Consider the following 18975-nt stretch of genomic DNA (forward strand, 5'->3'; position numbering starts at 1 on the left):
CAGTCAAGTGGGGAACTGATTGGAGCTAAACCAAGTTTTTTAGGGCTGGTTATCTTTTTTAGCTTGAATCAGTTCCAGAATTGGCCATGTGCAGAGTGGCACTGACATGAGGTAGGGCATGTGGGCCTAGTTAAGCTGGAAAGTTTGGCCAAAAGAAGTGTTCTTCCAGTTCAATGCTAAGCAAATGGAGAGGGAGGTTTGAAATCCAAGTCTCGGCATACAAGTTCTGCTGCGAAGCACTCAGCTGATTTGCAAACAGGAGCATCTGAGGGTTGTCATCTTTGCATGTTTTCTCTCAGTGCTGGTGAAGGGATGAGATACTGAAAATTTTATTTAAATGTGTTTTTCTTCTCTGTGAATAAACTCCTCCCACAAGCCACTTCACTTTCTTGTCTCACATTAATAAAAAAAATTACATACACTTCGCATGTAAAAAGGTGACTTAAAAATGTAAAAAGGCTCGACATTCCCTCCCCAAATCCTTTGGAGATTGAGTCATTTTCATGACTTCAAAAAGGCAAATATGGCACAAAAGAATGGAAATTAAGTTAAAAAAATCAATTTTATAAATATTCTTCCTCTGTACAATTTTTCACAGCCCCATCCCTCCCACCCATTTTTATTCACATTTCTTCTTTTTAATTCCCACCCCAAATTATTTTTAAATCATAAAATATATATTTTAAATCTGTTCATATTTTAAAATATTTACAGGAAAAGTTCCTTCTGTTGAGGTCATGAGGAGTCTGTACAAGGAGAGGGTGGAGGGGGATAGAGGTGAAAATAGCTTCGTTCTGTGGCAGGAGACGGAGGGCAACTTTCTTCTGCTGACATGTACTGACTGCGAGGTGTGGGTGGAGGGGGGTAAGGGTCTGAGTCTGAATTTAAATCTATATAGTATTTGTTGGCCTTCCATCGACTAGTAGTATAGTCACTGTCACAAACATCTGTGCTGCATGGGGTTGTGGGTGGAGCTATCCCTCGTATAAGGTATGGCCTGCAAAAAAAAAAAAAAAAAAAAAAAAAAAAAAAAAAGCAAGCACATGCGTTAGTTGCAGTCTGAGGAAAAAAGAAAGAAAAAGAAAGAGACTGAAAATGAACAGCTCTGTGTCCTCAGTCAAGATGCCTGCTCGTTAATACTATGTGAGCCTTAATTTAGGTTTTCGTAGGAACCCAACAAGAAGTACCTGAACTGTGTTAAATCTGAATGGCACAACTATCCTCAGGCACCAGTGCATTCTTCCAGCCCCTGACCAGCCAGGGGAGACCACCATGACCATTTAGCCCAGTCACTAACAAATAGGTTGACTCATCAAAGAATTTTAAGGTAAGCTTGAGGAACTGAACAGTAAACACCAACCTTGTCTATACAGGATGCTAAGTGACTGTTACATACCAATATAACATACATATATATTGCATTATTACTCAGCAACACTGTATTGAAAGGCGCTAAACCCTGTTGTGTCAAAATAAGAACACAAAGCCAATGTTTAACATCAAAACTGGCATAACCTCCATTTGAATGGTCATTTATTATGAGAGGGAAAGGTTTTTTTAAACAAGGTAAAGTCTGAACAAGAACACTTTGCTTAAGATCCAAAACTAAAGGACAGATCAACAGAAGATTTATCAAACCTTTTTATCTGAGCTGTACCTGTAAGATCTCGTGGTTGAAGGAATGTTTGAGGAATAAAACATCTCTGCATTATACAGGGAGCGATCGGTAGCTGGGGAAGGAGGTGGGTTCAAGATCTAGGAAGAACAGGAAAAAGCAGTGTGAAAGTTTGGGTTAGTTATACAAGTTACTTATTTTGAAAATATTATTTATGCCTTCCTCCTGTCACTCATCCTTATTTTAGTTTCTTCTCCTTGCTGCTTGGGTGGGTTAATGCATTTTTAAAGATCACGGAAGTTCATTACGAGACTTTACTCTGGGCTTAGGTACACTGCAGGCCTTCAAAGTTCTCACAGTACAGGGAATTTTCTTCCTTGCCACATCTGTTATTATGCTGGAATGCTGGGGTAAAGCTGGAAATTAGACCCAGTTTTGGTCAATCTCAGTGCACTTCCTTGGACAGAAGGACTGATACCGTCCTCAGCAGATGCTAATGGGAAATAAAATCTGTTCCACTACCAGCCTCTAAACATACCCAATCAATAGTAGGGTCAGGAGGCCAAGTTCCTTTACTATAACTAATACAACTCCATCCTTTTAACTGTCATTCTGTAAACATATCATTTGGCACAGTTCACAATGCAAGAAGCCTAAAAGCTAAAAAATAGTTATAGCCTGCCCTAGACTGTGTGTACATATACATAGTTGCTGGTAACCCTCACACTAGGAATACAGTTTATTATGCTTGAGAATCCTTTAGGATTCTTCCTCTAGCAGGAAGCAGAATCCCTGACATGGCCAGCAGGACATTGGCCTAAAAACAAGGAGAGCGCTTCATCCCTTCCAATGTGGAAAATTACAACATTGCTGTTGATGGTAGGGCCTTGCTACTGATGTGAGCATCTTGTACGCAGCCTGTCCTGGGCATTCTGCCAACCCAGGGCCTGCCACAGTGACCATGATAGCATCCTATTCTCTCATAATAATACTGTAAAATCACTGGAGTGGAGATCATTGTTTTGGTCTTCACTGTGCAGCATCTAGCAAAATGATTCCTGGCCATTGAGTTGAGCTCATTGTTACTAATACTGAAAAGCCCTGCATCCAGATTCACGTGAGGGGAGACAAGCTTGAATAGCACCCATTTCCAGCTGTGGGGAATGATGAGTAATTGCCCCAAGAGTATCTTCCAGAAATCCTCTTCCTTGGAGGAGCACTGCATGCTACTTCTGGATTCTCTCCTACTAGCACCCTGAGCTGCATCAACACCACTTCACATTCAGATTAAATACAGCTAACAAAGCGTCAGCCAGGATGCCTGTGGCCAGGTTTTCAGGTATGTAAACTGGCATAACTCCACTGACATAAATTCTTTCCTCGTCTCTATTCACTGTACCATCTCTCAGCACCACTAAGATGTGTTACAAAAAACATAAAAGCCAAGACAACTAGATGCTCAGATCTCTCCTTTTTATTATTAACCTAAAGCTGGTAATTAGCTACCAGGTAGAACCGACCAAAATATTTGGATTAAGGAGTAACTTTTATGTAACAAAGCCCTTGCAACAGCTTCCTTCTAAGAATCCAGCATGCCTTTCCTGAAGGAAAGGCTGATATCATCCCTGCAGGCGCTGGCTGACATAGCCCAGAGTGGGAAGTGTGGAAGAATTCCCAGAAACAGTCAGATTAGCTTAGGCCAGAAGTCTAGCGGAAGAGTTGATCTTTTGGCCAACACAGATCCCACAGAATGGCACAGCCAGATCAGCTCTCGGGCTTCTTTCCTCTTTCACGATTTATTCAAATAAGGTTTTCTCAATATAAATTCAGCTAAGTTTTTTCTGTTCATCCTTTTTAGTGTAGCACTGACTCATCAAGCAGGTACTACCATGAAATTGTTCAGCATGTTACAGAGACACTGGTGAAGCATTAGACAAGCTAAATTAGGAGGGCTGCTGAGTTCCAAACATCTGCTAGCTGTACCTAGCTTCTTGATGGCTTCATTGAGAAGGTAATGCGAGAAATAAGTAACAAATTTTACCTTATCAATAGATAAGCTCACAAGCCTCTCTTTTCCATCTTTGTCCTTCTTAAAGGGGAGAGAGAGCACATTTGCCACTGGTCAAAACACTGTCAATCAAAATGCCCATACATAGCATAACCATTTACACGTAAACACAAATGCACATATAGCCACATAATACGTGGGCTCCTGATTAAATATTACTGAAAAATCACATCAATAGCTAGCAGATTGACTCTGCAAGCTTGTGTGAACAGATGAATGTATATATTGCTCAGAAGCACTAAGGAAAAAAACCTGTCATATGGCAAAATACTGGCAAACAGTAACCTTTGTATGTCTCTGCTCCATATTCTTAGAGAATCATTTCCATTCATACTATACGTCTTTGAATTCATGAAACTCTGATATGGGGACTAAAATTCTGTCACTTCCAACAGGTAAAAGCAGAAATGGTGCTAAATTACAGCTAAGAAAACCCAAGCAAAGTAACCTCTGCTGGTACCAGTGTTTTCTCCCAGTGCACACACTTGGTTTTCTGAATCAACAATCGACACTATCTAAATAGCAAGCCAAGCTTATTTCTTATGCATTTGCATTCCAGTCCTGTTGCGCCTTGTTTGTCTTTTTATTCTATGTGTGCCTGCAGCATTATGCAGTGCAAAATGTCATTGGGCCACTGACATCAGAGTTTACAAAGAACAAAAGAGGTGGCATCTCCAAACGAGTCAAGACAGAAGAACAGAAGGGCCCAGGAACAACCCAGCTGAGTATCACTCTAATAACAGAACATTTTAGACACCATATAGCACTGTGTAAGCCTGATGGACTACAACAAAGCCCTTTTGTGAAGTCCGGTGGGTGTCGGACTGGGCCTGTGTATCATAAACATTAACACCCAAGAACAACTGTTATTAACATTCTATTTAGTAGCACAAATTTTCATCTTCCTTTTCTTTAGAAGTGGGAGATATCTAACTTACAGGTATATTTTTCAAGACATACCTGTGGGTAGAAAGTGGCTTTAGTGCTGGATGAGCTACTCGAAGAGGCTCCAGTAACATGGTTTCTGTCATATAAGGGGGCACCACTGCTTCCTCCCATGAGACTCATGGAACTAATCATGGACTTCCCACAAGAGATGCCTGCAGTGAGACAGAGAGGAAAACACGGTTAGGTAAACCACAATTTTATCTACCAATACAAAACAGAAAACAAATCCACAGCTTGGCAAACCTGTGCAACGCTACTGGTTGTCACTTTGGGAAGTGTTTTATGTAAAAACTTCAGGTTTACAAGGAACAAAATATTTTGTAAAGAAAACATCTCACCCCTAGACCACCTACTGTCTCACTGCAGCACCAAACTCCTCACAACCCGCTCTCACACTCTGTTGAGAAAGGAATCCCCAGAACACTTGATCCAAACTTTTCACCCAAAACTAAGAAATTTTCCAATTAAACAAAATCAGGCATTTGCAAAAAAAAGCATTATGCATTGCACAAGAAAAAACAAGCTAGAGACCACCAAAGTTTTCATTTCCATCCAAAGAAATTCAATTGCCAGTACATGAACAACAGCAAAAAAATAATTATTTTTATTGAAAAAGATCACTGCTTAAACTGAAAATCAGCAGAGGCAAAAGGAAGGAAACCTGGGTGACAAGAAAAGGGAAGACAACATTCTCCAATCTGTTTTACTCTAATATACACTTAAATCAGACAATATATTTTCAGCTTCTTCCAGTCAGACTATTCAGTGCTAATGGAAGTGTTTAGTTTGGGAAGTGTTCAGAAATTTTTCAGATGCAGGAAGTATTTATTACAAGCAGAGTGACTCTATTTGTGATCATGATTCATGACTATTTATCTTTATTGGAAATGCCACGGTATTAGGAACCTATGTCTTTTCTTTAGAATTAACATCAATGGTAATATTTTCAGCTGTTGTAACTTGTCATAGCAATACATATTAGAAAAAACTAACAAATACGAATGAGAATCAGAATGACAGCTTAGTTTAGCACCTACAGAGGTACAGACGAAAACCACTGATAGTTGCTTTAATTAAAAAGCTTTAGTGTGAAATCCAATTTAAAACACCACTGCAAAGATTTCACCTGCAGTGATTTCATCCTCAAATTTTATTTCCTACCACAAAAACCTCTTGATAGCCATAAAACCATAATTTAAGCAGGAACAGCTGACCACAGTCATTAAAGTGTGAGAAAGACAAAACCTGAGTTGTATCTGGCTATCTTCAAAGCCATAGCTAGAAGAAAACAACAATTAGCACATCTCAAAAACTTGTTTAATATGAAGAAGTGCCACATCTTTTCATTTGTCTTAAAGTGTATCATCTATCTGATTTTCAGCTGACATGAAAAGCAGACTCTAAGCACTCTGAAGTATGGATTTCTTGTATTCTGACCCTGCCTGGCAGCTTTACAGGCGAACGTTTACTTTCCAGCTTCCTGAACAATATGAAGAGATATTCTTTCTTCTCAGGGCTTTGTAGTTAAGAGTTTGCTAGTTCCTCTATGAAAAGTATATTTTACATTTGTAAAATAATTTGAGGTACATAATTTAAGTGTTTACTTTGATGTCTGTATGAGGTTTCTGGGTTCTTATCTATTAGCTGAATATCCTGAGCTTTTACGTATACTTCAAGTCCTTCTTCGATCTCAGCATCGTAGCTGCATGCACTTCTCCGAATGGATGCTTTGAGTCCTTTGGAAGGTAGAGAAGCTTTGCTGTTTTACAGATGAAGGACTGAGACACAGAGAGAATAAGTAGTTTGTCCAAAAGCAAACAGGGAAGCTGTCTCAGAGATGGGCTAAACCAAAGGGGATGTTTTCATTACGCTTCAGGCAAAGAGCAGCCAGACTACAAAACCACACCCAGACTAAGCAGTGTTCTCCCACATTTGCTGTTTTAACTTTGGGGAGGGAGGTTTATCCCCTGAGGTTTTTTTATTATACTAAACTAAGCTGCTTCACTTCTTTCCTCTGCTTCTTTCCACTGTGGAATAACTTACCCATCCTGAGCAGACAGGACAAAACTGTGTAAAGACCTTTGATGGACAGGACAGAAACAAGGACATCTGAGTCCAAGACACAAAGAACAATTCAACAAAGCTCTCACTAGAACGCTGAATGGCACATGCATTATTAGTTTCCGATATTGCACATGGTTCACTACTCTTCATAGTGTTTTGCAGGCCTTAGGTAGGAAGTAGGATGCAAACCCCAGGCTTTATTACATCAGAATGAACTATTTAAAGAGGATGTTTTCACTGGCAAAATACTGTAGATTTTCTATCAAAAAGATAGATACTTGTCCAGATACAGCCTAGCATGAGAATTGCTTTGAAAGTCTGGCAAGATGCCTATGAAATGCATCTAATAGTTTTTGCATATCTGATCCAAATGAGCAGATCAACAACATCTAATTTCTGCTCTTTGAAAACTCCACATCTAGCACTCCAAATCCAGACAATGTAATGGTACTGATTAGATGCAAGGTCCTTACCATCCTTACCAGTAAAAGTGCCATGCTGAGAACTTCCTGGAGCAATAAAATTAAGAGGGACATGAGGGGTGCCACTGACATACTCATGTGGAAAAGGGCTATTGGGCCCGGCATAGCGCTGACACACCACTCGCTGGCAAACAAAGTACATTCCTCCCATGACAAAAAGTGACAGTATTATACCAATGACAGGACCGATGGCACTACTGTGTGGCTGTGACTCATCTGAGGCTGGCTTTGTTTTTTCTGGAAAAAGAGGAGAAAAAAAAAAAGGAGGTCATTAAACATGGGGCAATATATATGTTGCTGTCCTGGAACTTGTGCAGCAAATCAGTCAGCTCACAGTCATTCACAGTGTCTTTCGAAGTACCTGCACCAAACTCAGGCATCTATAACTCCATATATTCCAATTCAACGCACAAGACTTCATGCTTCCTCTTCCCCTCCACGTACATAAAGCAGTATTAGCAAGGTACTCTCCTTCCTGTCTAGCAATTCATCTCATAACATGATTACTTATCATCTTGATATAACAACAGCCTAGAAAGTTTCCTTTTCTTCCCCCCAACCAAGTCTACAGGTTAAGGATATAGGACACTTATAAACATGAAATCCTTAATCAGAGAGGAATCTGCTTTCTCAAAAGCCATTTGGGCTAGCAGTAACATTAAAAAATTAAAAAATTTTACCAGTAGGGAAGCTACCATATGTATTAAGCAGTGGATTTCTTCCTAGCTAATACAGGCCTTAATATAGAATACTTTTCTGTTCTAAAATATGACTTGCTTTCTAAAGAAAACCTTACACATTGGAAGGAAAACACAATCCAGAATATCTCAAATACTTTCAATTTCTTACTTCTTTTTCCCCTATTGTATTGGGTTTGTGTGGCAAGGTTTTATAGCGGGCAGGCTATAAGGGGTGGCTTCTGTGAGAAGCTACTAGAAGCTTCCGCTATGTCCGATGCCAGCTGGCTCCAAGACAAACCTGCCACTGGCCAACACCAAGCCAATCAGCAATGGTGGTAGCACCTCTGTGATAACATATTTAAGAATGGGAAAAAAGTTTCTGTGCAATGGCAATTGCAGCCAGAGAGAGGAGTGAGAACATGTGAGAGAAACAACTATGCAGACACCAAGGAGCACTAAAGCACCAAGCGAAGAAGAAGGGGAAGGAGGTGCTCCAGGCACTGGAGCAGAGATTCCCCTGCAGACAGTGGTGAAGGCCATGGTGAGGCAGGCTGTCACCCTGCAGCCCATGGAGGTTAACGGTGGAGCAGATATCCACCTGCAGCCTGTGGAGGACTCTACATGGGGCAGGTGCATGCCTGAAGGAGGTTGTGACCCCGTGGGAAGCCCGCACTGGAGCAGGCTCCTGGCAGGACCTGTGGAAACAGAGGAGCCCACGCTGCAGCCCGTCGGAAGGACTCACATTGGAGAAATTCGTGGAGGACTGCCTCCCGTGAGAGGGACCCCACGCTGGAGCATGGGAAGAGTGGGAGGAGTCCTCCCCCTGAGGAGGAAGGGGCGGCAGAAACAGCGTGTGATAAACTGACCACAATGCCCATTCCCTGTCCCCTGTGCCACCGGTGGGGAGGAGGTAGAGAACTCAGGTCTAAAGTTAAGCCTGGGAAGAAGGCAGGGGTGGGGGGAAGGTGTTTTAATATTCAGTTTTTATTTTCTCATTACCTTCCTCTGGTTTGATTGGTAATAAATTAAACTAATTTCCCCAAGTTGAGTCTGTTTTGCCCATGATGGTAATTGGTGAGTGATCTCTCCCTGCCCTTATCTTGACCCATGAGCCTTTCATTATATTTTCTCTCCTCTGTCCAGCTAAGGAGGGGAGTGATAGAGCAGCTTTGGTGGGCACCTGGCATCCAGCCAGGGTCAACCCACCACACCTATATAGCCCAATGTTAAATAATAAAAAGCGCTGCAGTATTTGAGATGAGCTATGTATCATATCTCCCCCTGATTATGGGTAACACATTCAAAATTCTTGCCAAAATAAACCTGACACCTCTATGTTTTTCGCATATGTGACATTCTTCAGTGAATATGATTTTTTCCATGTGATTCACACAACATTTTTAATTTTCTTTTTTTACATACACAAATATATATATTCATAAAGTGAAAACATCAAAATAAACTTGGCCAAAGGCTATCAATTTTACATGTTCAGATCAAACTATGAACCCCTTAATGAAGTTGTAAGAAGTGAAACGGTTCATGTAAGATTCAAGCCTTCACTTCATAAATTTTTTCCTCCAGTGGTTCTGGTTTCAGTGGAAGGGAATGAAAAACAACTGAAGTTTGAGAGGGAAGATAAAGGAAATATGAAGATCTACCAATAAACTCTTAACAGCTCAGCATCAGGAGCTCATTTCTGTTTTAAAGTCTTTATCTACTTTTCACACTTATTAGTGCATGACAGCTTTTATGTCAGCTAAGGGCCTAACTTTCAAATAGTCAGATTAGTTCAGCTATGATACCAGAAAAAAGCAAAGCTAAAATTAAGATATGTTGCCAAATTAGCCAATTTAAAACACAAAATTCTCATTTTGGTTAAACCTAGCTTCTTTTACTGCAACATCCTTATCTAGAAAGCAACAATCACTTTTATTCCCTGCTTCAGTTCTTTCCCTCAGTCAAGCAAGAAACCACAGAATGCTCTGTTCCACAAAGAGACTCCAGAGGAGACAGTCTTATGTCTACATAAAGACACATTTAAATCAGTTAAGACCTAATTGCGGGACTGGACCCAAAGTACAAACAGGAAAGCGCTGCATTAATTTGGCAGCACAAAAGTTTGCCAAGTGCACAAAGAAAAACTAAAAAGGAGTGGCTTTACATTATCCAGAGAATTGATTGGGGAACTGGGTGAGAGCTGAGAGATAAATGCAAGATGTGGGAGAAGCATGAGGAGCATGTTCAGTCTGAAATTTCCAACAGAAGAGCTAAACGGTTTTTGTCACCATTCTTTTAGCCTTTTCTATTCACCACTTGGGCTCCTTTCAGCACTCTTGCTCATGAAATACACTTTTCCTTGTTGTACCCACTGTGACGATGGAAGGAAGAAACAAGGTTACCCTGACCAGACCTGGTGACCCCTGCTCTCATCCCAGCAGTGGCACAGCTTCTGACAACTGGTGCTTCAAAACCTGACAAGACTCTAAGATATTAAAAACCTTACAGTTAGCCAAGGTCCTATAGGCAACATTATTAAGCAACGTGCAGCATTTCTCTACACAAACTTAACACAAGGTATTTGTTCAGAATGAATTACTGACAGATCAGCACATCTATTTGCTTTTGTTCTAAAATGCTATGTGTTCCAACTATTTTGCTAAACCACTCGTGAGCTGCTAAATGCTCCCTTTATCTGCCCCACTGCCTGAAAACTTCATGCACCAGTCACCCCAATGGTGCAAAAAGAGGGAAATTGCAAGCAGAGCACAAATAAGTGAATTTTACTGTCCACTTCGGACTGCAAAATAACAGACCCTGCTAAGGACTAATACAACAACTGCCATCAGTGTGCCTACCTACTGCCATGAGATTTTGCCCAGAAAAATCAAGGTATTTCCTTATATTCTTTTCCTACCTGCTCTTTAAGAGAGCTTGTGGTCTCTTGTGGACACTTGCTCATTGCATGCTAGTTCCTCCACGTAACTAGCCTCCAGCTTGACCCTGCAATTGCAGTGGATAGGGCTGCGCATTTTTAAAAGTCACCTCAAGCTTATCAGCAGCTCTGCAAGTTGCAAGGTACTGAGCATAGTAGAATCAGGTCCCCCTAGGTATAGATCTGAAGTCCCATCGAAACAAGGCAGTGTTGTAGCCCATACAGCATTTTAGAACTAGCCTGAAGTAACACTGGGATTTCAGTTCATTTTCACTACTGCTGTTCCTGCATTACCTGGAATAATAGCATTACAGAATTGCTACACCATGCTGCAAGCTCACACTCTTTTGTAGAACATTACACCTGAACATAGCGCTTGAATCTCAAGGAAAGACATCTCACCACACATAAGCTCATCAGAACCATCAATGCAATCTGGAAAAGAGTCACACTGTTGCTTCAGGAGGATGCACTGGCCGCTTGCACATCGGAACTGATTGGGTAGACAAACTGCTGCACAGAAAGAAAGAAAAGATTAAGTACTACTTGCATAGGAGCATTTCAGCATCTTAATAAAACCAAAAGAAGTGAGACATGAAGCCACAGTGCATTTTATATTATGACCAGGTAGGCACCAGAACACCTGCTTTGCTGCTGTAGGTAAAATGCAAGTCTGCATGTCTCCAGGTCTTCCTTCTTGTTGCTGTACATCCTACTCAGTGGGGCTAAAATAAAATTCTGATCCCAGTAACTCCCCATCCTTTGTCAAATCAGTCCTGTTGGGGCAAACTGGGATCAAATCAGCAAGAATCTCTTACAATAACTAAGAAAGTATAGCTGATCACCCAACATGTTAACAAAATGTAGTAACTTGGCATATTATAAAACCTTATATAGTCAATATTATCGTATGCAGCCCCATATAATACAACCTTGCTAAATAACTGCTAAATTTCTTATCTATATTCAGAAGTCCCTGTTTCAGCAACAAGGACTTATTAATTAACTTTGTAATCTCCATCAAGTCAAAGCATATTAAATGATCAGTAAAGAGACTGTCTTACGAGGGCTAGTAACCAGCAATCCTGGAAGGTTCACAGTATAGGTTATTCAATGCGAAAAGAAGAAAGGTTCTTTTCTTCTGGAGAAGAAGATCCACATTCATGTTTTGGATCACAACACTGGTGGTGGCATGAAGTGGACCTCCTGAACAGCCATACTTACTTTGCCATGGTCCAGTTTGCAGAGCATTTCTCATGTAAGAGAACTTGATTATCTATGGAAAAAAAAACTTAGCTAGAAGTTCCAAATGCATCAGCTCCTGATTTGGACTGTTGTGCCCCCAGTAAGTTGGGTGCAGCTCCACAAGGTCCTACAGCGCATACAAACCACACACATGTTGACAGAAGGCTCTAAAAGCATCTAGAACTCCCACCACACCACTTAGGTTCTTGCACTATGACAAGGGCCAAGTTCTGTGTGCACCTTCCTACTTGCCAGTGACTGCCAGCCCTCTACTTATTGTTGTAACTGCTGCTCCTTTGTCTTCCATCAAGACTTCTGTCTTAATACCCTTTCACTTCTTATGTGCCATATTTTCTGTTGCTGTCCTGCCTTGTTGGACTCCTTGTTTCTTCTTGATCCAGCAATGGACAACTTGGAGCACTGAACCTGTGTTGTACAGCAGATGAAGTTTCTTCAGTGGCATGGTAATCCAGTTGCAATATCAAGAGACCATTAACCTTATGACTTCCACTGGGTATGAGAGGACCAGCTAGCAGTGCCACAATAAATTCCAGAAGATGAACGCCACTGTCTTGAAGATGTGGGGCAAGAACCACGAACATATCCAGGGACATTTCTTTGGCCACTTCCAGTCATAGTCTGCAACCCCTGTGCCAATGCTTCAGATTCAACTCTCCAAAAGCATGCCTTGGGACACCAGGGGACAGAAGTGGCTTCTGATAGAATCAAGGCATTGCACTCAGACCTATGGAAAGGCAGTGATTATCACTGCTCTGACCAGAAGGCAAATCCTCTGATGCATGAAGTAGAAAAGTTCTGTTAAGCCCAGTTAGCCTCACCACCTTAATAAACCTCATATAAAGAACAAGAATGTACTATACACTATACTATAGGCTGACACACACTAAAGGATGAGAAAGGCCTATCAGTTTTATTTTTCTTAGGAACCCACTCAGGCCTTGGCCTTCAAAGATTCCTGAGGACTACAGAGGCCACATTTGCCACATGTCCCTCAGTCTAACCCTGGACACTGAGTATGTTCATAGCCCTTCTAGGGAAGTGTCAGACAGCATCCTGGACAAAAGTCTAGTCTTGGGTGGCCCAAGTGCTTGCAGAGGACTAGGCACACAACCACTGAGCATTCAACCTCTGAAGAAACGTATCTTCAACTATTCTAGACCAGACGGTAAGGCTCATCTGTGCCCTCAAAGGGGCTGTGCAGGGCAAGGCAGGTGCCTAGAGTTCATACGGTGCCAGGAGCATTGGCATTAAGTTTGCTTAGCAGTGCCCACCATTTCACAGGGAGATGACCAAATGCACATTCCACTTTGACTCTGTGTGTGGGTAATGGCACTGTTACACTGCATCTGTGCTCCATAGTGGACAAAGCAGAGCCTCTTGATGAAGCAGTACAGGTAGTAAGTACCACCTCCCACAAGAAAGACAGGAACTTGGACATGGCTGATCCTCTTCTTGTTTGCAAAGAAGGTACTGGTGTTCTGGTGCCCAGGCTCAGAGTTACAGAAGACATTGCAAACCCACAAAATTCCTCATTGAAATGTCCACAAAAAGCTACCCTGCTGGCCCAGTGGCAATGGTTAGCCATTGAGTGGGTAGAGCCAAGGGTCCTCAGGCTTCACAGGGCAAGAGTCATGCTACCGAATAGGCTCCTGAAACTTTGTACAGCAATAAGAAGCCATGGTGCCAGCTCATAGTCAAGTGTCTGTTTCAGCTATGCCCTGATACTAGACACAGAACGTGCAAGTTTTCCCATCAACCAAAGGATGATGCAAACGCACCCGTCCATGCTTCTCTCTTGGACCCAGATCCTAAGGCTGACTGCATACAAAGCAGCTGCAGCAGCAAGAGTTCCTTGGATGTCATTCCACAGATTTCTCATAGAAAAGCACATCCAGGATTATAAGCATCAGCTTGCCAAGAGTGAACTCTCAGAACGCCCAATTCAGTCACAGGATTAAATCCACCTCATCCTCCCTGTGGCACCTTGCAGTGGCCACTGTCTGAAGGTGAAGTGGACACCGTGGAAACAGTGCAAGCCAAAATGGTAATTATGCAGGAAAAAAAAGCATGTGGTAAGTTCTGCCAGTTTCTGTCCTGTTTTCATTCTGAATATGGATTAAAGATACTCTCTCCAACCTCCCCCATATCTGTAGTTACGTGGTCAGCAATCTATATAGCTACAGAGAAGTTTAATTTGAGCAACAGAGTAAGAAAGAGGGAAAGAAAAACAGAATCAATGGATAGCTTAGTTAGGCTTATGGTTAAGGCTGTTTTTCCCCATTTGAAACTAAATATACATATATATATATCTCTCTCAAGAACAGTCAGAATCCCAAATGGATACTTATGTTAGAACCATGAGTTCAGGAAAATTAATCTTACTATCACAATCCACTTCATCAGATTTATCTTGGCAGTCAATTTCTCCATTACACCGCAAGTGTGCATCGATACACTGTCCTTTCTCACACTGGAACTGGGATGCAGAGCATATGGGGCAACTATCTTCATCGCTCTGGTCATCACACTCCGGAAATCCATCACACCGCCATGCCATTGGGATACAGTCAATCTCTCCAGTTGCACAGGTAAACTGGTCTGGGGAACAAGTTGGAGGTTCTGGAGAAAGAGAAAACAAATCACATTTGTATATTCAATTTTAGCCCTTACAACAGAGTGAAAATGTGACGGACTTATTCAAGAAAAACACACTTATGCCTGGACTGAAGTTCTTCTGTGACAATATTAAGATTCCAGCAAAGAGGAAAACATGATTTTGCATAGGGAATGAAATTTTGCCAACTTCATAACAAAAACTGAATGCATGCTGATTGAAGAAGCTTGCTGTAGCAGCTGAGCACTGAACTAAGGACAGGAACTACAAATACTTACTTTGGCTCCAACAGCTACCTTTTGGAAGACACTGTCATACACATAAATTCAAATGAATATTCAATTTCTGATTGCAAACCACATTCTACACAATTCTAATCCCTGCAATTTTATTAGCCTAGAACAATTCTTCATTAAAAAACCTGGCACATTGGGTTAATTGGCAATGAATACACCTAAAGCATAAAACACCTGCTTCTACAATATCTGTTTCTCTATTTTTCCAGTGGTTTCTCCACAAACAAATTTCCAAGTCAGATATGAATTGAAAAATATGAATGGAGAAAAAAATACCTGTAAAGGCCTGTTAAACATTAAGCTAACTCCTCTTGCTGGAAAGTCTCTGGGCTGCAGGTCAGTGAAGGTTCAGAGAGTAGTCTGAGGAGCGCTGTAGGCCTGCCCTGATCTTACATTCTTTCACTACGGTCAGAGACAGAACACTGGACCTTGTGCACAGCCATTTTTATGTTTGTTGGACCTAAGAAAGCTGGGACTTCCTTAAAATTTGACTCTTCATGGACCCCAAGATCCTGGTATCAATACATTCCACATCCATACTGTTGCTCAAGTTGCAATCACACACTGATAGCATTAAGCAGCAGCTACAACCTCATGTAGAGATGCAACAATTATGCTGTAATAAGGCATTCACAGTCACTTTCTTCAGAATGTCAAAAGACAAAGACAATTCAGATTAAGAATCTATTGCAAAAACTGCTCCTAATTCTTACATACAGCAAATTAGCACACACTTTTTCACCATTAGTATCAATGAAAGAAACAGTCAATGTGCAAGTCCCTTCAGTTGTTATCAGTAGCAGTTCTGTTCAAAATGAGGGGGCCATCTCAAAACACCGCTGCAGCAAACAGATAGATCTCCACTGATTTCGAAAGTTGCTGGCTCAAATCCCTGTGGCATAATTAAATCAGTTAACAGAGGCAGTCACTAGTCCCCACAGCTGCTGTTGCCAGATAATGCTCTAAGCAGATGCTTTACCACTTGGATTAACAGAGTATCACATCATACTGTTAAGGGAGCAGCAGCTGCCCGAGCACTCACACACCATTCAGGGAGTCACACACACCACCCGAGACTTTATCTGCTAGGACCAGAGTCCCTTCACAGCGGGCAGCTCCACTGAGCTGACGGGCACCCCTTTTCGACTCCTCACTCACACACACGCTCACCCTCAGGCGCTTTCTCTTCCCTCAGGCTCGACCCTAGGTTTCCCCGAAGCAGAGTTTCCGACATGATGTACGCCAGGTGAATTTATTGAGTGGTACAGTGGTGAAGAGCAGCTCGAGCTGGGTGCCTCCAGAGAGGGACCCTGAACAAAGAAATCCCTGGGTAATTATACCCTTACAGACTAAGCTGCCCTCCCCTCATGTGATGGTTCGGTCCCATAGTGATATTTGGGTCTGGGGTCTTCTTGTTCCTTATTGGATCCTTTCCCAGTCTCCTGGCAGGTCATTCCTTTTCTTATCTTGATTAGCTGCAGCTTCTGCTGATTGTTTCAGCTACCTTATCTTCCTGGTTTGCACCAGTTTCAAGGCCTTCCTTCATGCAGCTAAGTAAGAGTTCAGCAGTAGTACATGGTCAGTGTACCTAGGTGAAAGTTCACAGCTTGCAGTCTAAGGCTTCAACAGGTCTTTGAATCCTTATTTGAGCTAAAAAATGACTTCTACAACAATACCCTGTCTATGGAAATAATATTAAGCAAGCTGGAGGTGTGCTCTGACACTGGATGGTAACACTCCTCTGGAAACCCAATGAGCTTTTATTAACTTTCAGGCTGAGGAATGGACTCACAAAGAATCCAGCATAAGGAAAGGTTCGCAGCTGTAACCAGTGACAAGACTTCTGTATGAGTATTTTTCTCCTGAGGGTGGCGTAGATCGTTTGCACTTGCATGCAAACCATTTCTAAAGTGCTGCTGTCCTTCCTTCATTAGGGAGAAATATTCAAGAATGCGACTCAAGTATAATCAAGAGCTTGAAAAACAAAATGCAAATAAAAATACAAATGCATTTGATGTTTTGAAAATTTTATGACTTTTAAGATTCTGATTTATGATTATTTGCTGTAGCAATATGAGAATTACAAATGAGGCCAGTGACCTGACAGCGGTAGGTAAGATAAAGGTGCCAGATACACACATTAAGATAATTCTTGAATTAAATTTTGATATGAGTGTGCTGTTTAGATAATTCAACAGACAGATTACTACTTCTGCATTTAGAGACACATTTAATGTTGCATTATGGTTGCACTTGGCAGACACAAGCTTGCATTTAAAAACTTATCAAGAGGATTCATAAGGGTAGTGGACAAATGTTCTCCAGCCAAAATAGCTATTAATCTGTTTTGAAATACTGGCTATTGGCTGTTGCTACAGCAGACAAGACAGGTTAAAAAGCTGTTGCAGTCTTAGTGAAGGATTAGAATAAAAAAAACCACACCGAAACGGAGGCCCCTTAATTTTTAGATTTATAGCTGAAGATAACGAAGGAGTGGGACGTAAGAATCTCTCGTTGGCCATGTTGTGCAACAACAGTACAGCAAGAAATATAAGTAGATTGATGCCCCCCCGCATTACTCTAAAACCGCATAGTGTGTTGTGGTCATGGGAAAGAAAACAGTTTATAATGGAAACGACTGTCCCATGGGAGGTCAGAGTTCAGCCAGAAAATGAAATACACAGCAAAATGAATACATAAAAAGAAGTCAAGAGGACCAACAGAGCCAAACGATTTAAGATATGATGTGTCCCAAAAAGAAACAACGGGGTTTTGTTTTGTTTTGGTTTTAATCCCCTCTGCAAGTGTAACGTAACAATTTTCAAAAAATCCTGGGATTGTGAAAGGAAGTCTAAAGGAAAAGTCTACCATGTGGAAAGAGGAGAGCTACCCTAATTAAAAAGGACTGCAATGGAGCTTTTGGCCTACATTTCATAACTAGGCAGTACAGTGTTTCATGTTATGAGGCCAAATTGATTTGAAAGACTAGAGTATCACACTGTGGGAATCATATGCACCATTTCTGCTGCTAGGTCATCACGGGTTGATGCAACATCATCTTATAAGCACAAACCTGTCACATCATACAATTATAAAAATCTCAGTAGAAGATGCAAGTATTTTAAGGTCAAACAAGAATAGTCTGCTCACAATGAAAAGTCACTTATGTCCAAAAATTGAAGCAGAAAACAGCTGGTAGAAGTACCAAAGGTCAATTTAACACATGATGCAACACACCACGTGTAGGAAAACACTGCGTAGAAAACCCACATTTTGGACTGGAATGCAACCTCAGCCCCCATCTGTTTTGATGGAAACTGTTTAGCAGTACTGTTAAACATAACTCACCTCCACACGTTAAGAGATTCTGTAGAAGCACAAGGTGCTCAGGGCATGAACATCTTGGAGTCCCATCCCCTTTGGCAATGCAGATGTGCGAACAGCCACCATTGTTACGGGAGCATGGATGCACAGCTGGAGAAACATACAGAAAAGAATATTAGACAGCATACAAGAAATAACTACTCCTAATTAGGGTAAACTCACAAAACTACTCACAAACCACTTCTGTTTGAGTAACCAAGATTTCATACAAATTAACAGGAAGATAAATACAGGATTTTTCAGTTCAGTGCTCAAAAGCTGGTTTACTGCTTCATGAGGACTACATTTCTCCCAGTCACAGTGATACAGAGACTTTTAAAGGACTTCTAAGAAGAATTTGGGAGCTCAGGTGAAGAGGAACGAGAAGGCAGATTTGAGAAGGTCGCATTTACAGCATACCTAGGCATCCCGCCTGCATTTCTAGGGTAGCCAGGCATCAAGAATTAACATACATCACTGCAGAATGCCAACCGCCAAAACCCTCAGGAATTCTCCTTTAGTCTTAAAGAGCGTTTAACATCTAGCCCCTCCACTTCCCTGTTACTCACAAAACTGCTATATAAGCACACACAGTTGATTTTTTTTTTTTAAAGACAGGAAGCTACATGGTTGTGTTCCTAAAT

The 18975-nt window shown here is 41.4% G+C and overlaps 1 protein-coding gene across 3 annotated transcripts in view; it reads right to left on the reverse strand.

The window, feature by feature from the left end:
• Positions 1–650: 650 nt before the first annotated feature.
• LRP5 (LDL receptor related protein 5) overlaps positions 651–18975 on the reverse strand; it is a gene marked incomplete at its 5' end in the record, with an annotated part of 238636 nt that continues 220311 nt past the window's right edge. For 2 of the 3 annotated variants that reach the window (XM_082318162.1, XM_082318164.1), the window contains 7 exons: positions 651–997; positions 1658–1755; positions 4644–4783; positions 7178–7414; positions 11195–11305; positions 14441–14677; positions 18317–18442. In XM_082318162.1, the coding sequence (XP_082174288.1) occupies positions 736–997; positions 1658–1755; positions 4644–4783; positions 7178–7414; positions 11195–11305; positions 14441–14677; positions 18317–18442 (1211 nt within the window). In that variant the 3' untranslated portion in view covers positions 651–735. Of the gene's footprint in view, positions 998–1657; positions 1756–4643; positions 4784–7168; positions 7415–11194; positions 11306–14440; positions 14678–18316; positions 18443–18975 lie in introns of all 3 variants that reach the window. The other variant, XM_082318163.1, reaches the window with a different exon arrangement.

This window comes from Platalea leucorodia (genome assembly GCF_965183815.1).
Source record: "Platalea leucorodia genome assembly, chromosome: 7".
Taxonomy (NCBI): domain Eukaryota; kingdom Metazoa; phylum Chordata; class Aves; order Pelecaniformes; family Threskiornithidae; genus Platalea; species Platalea leucorodia.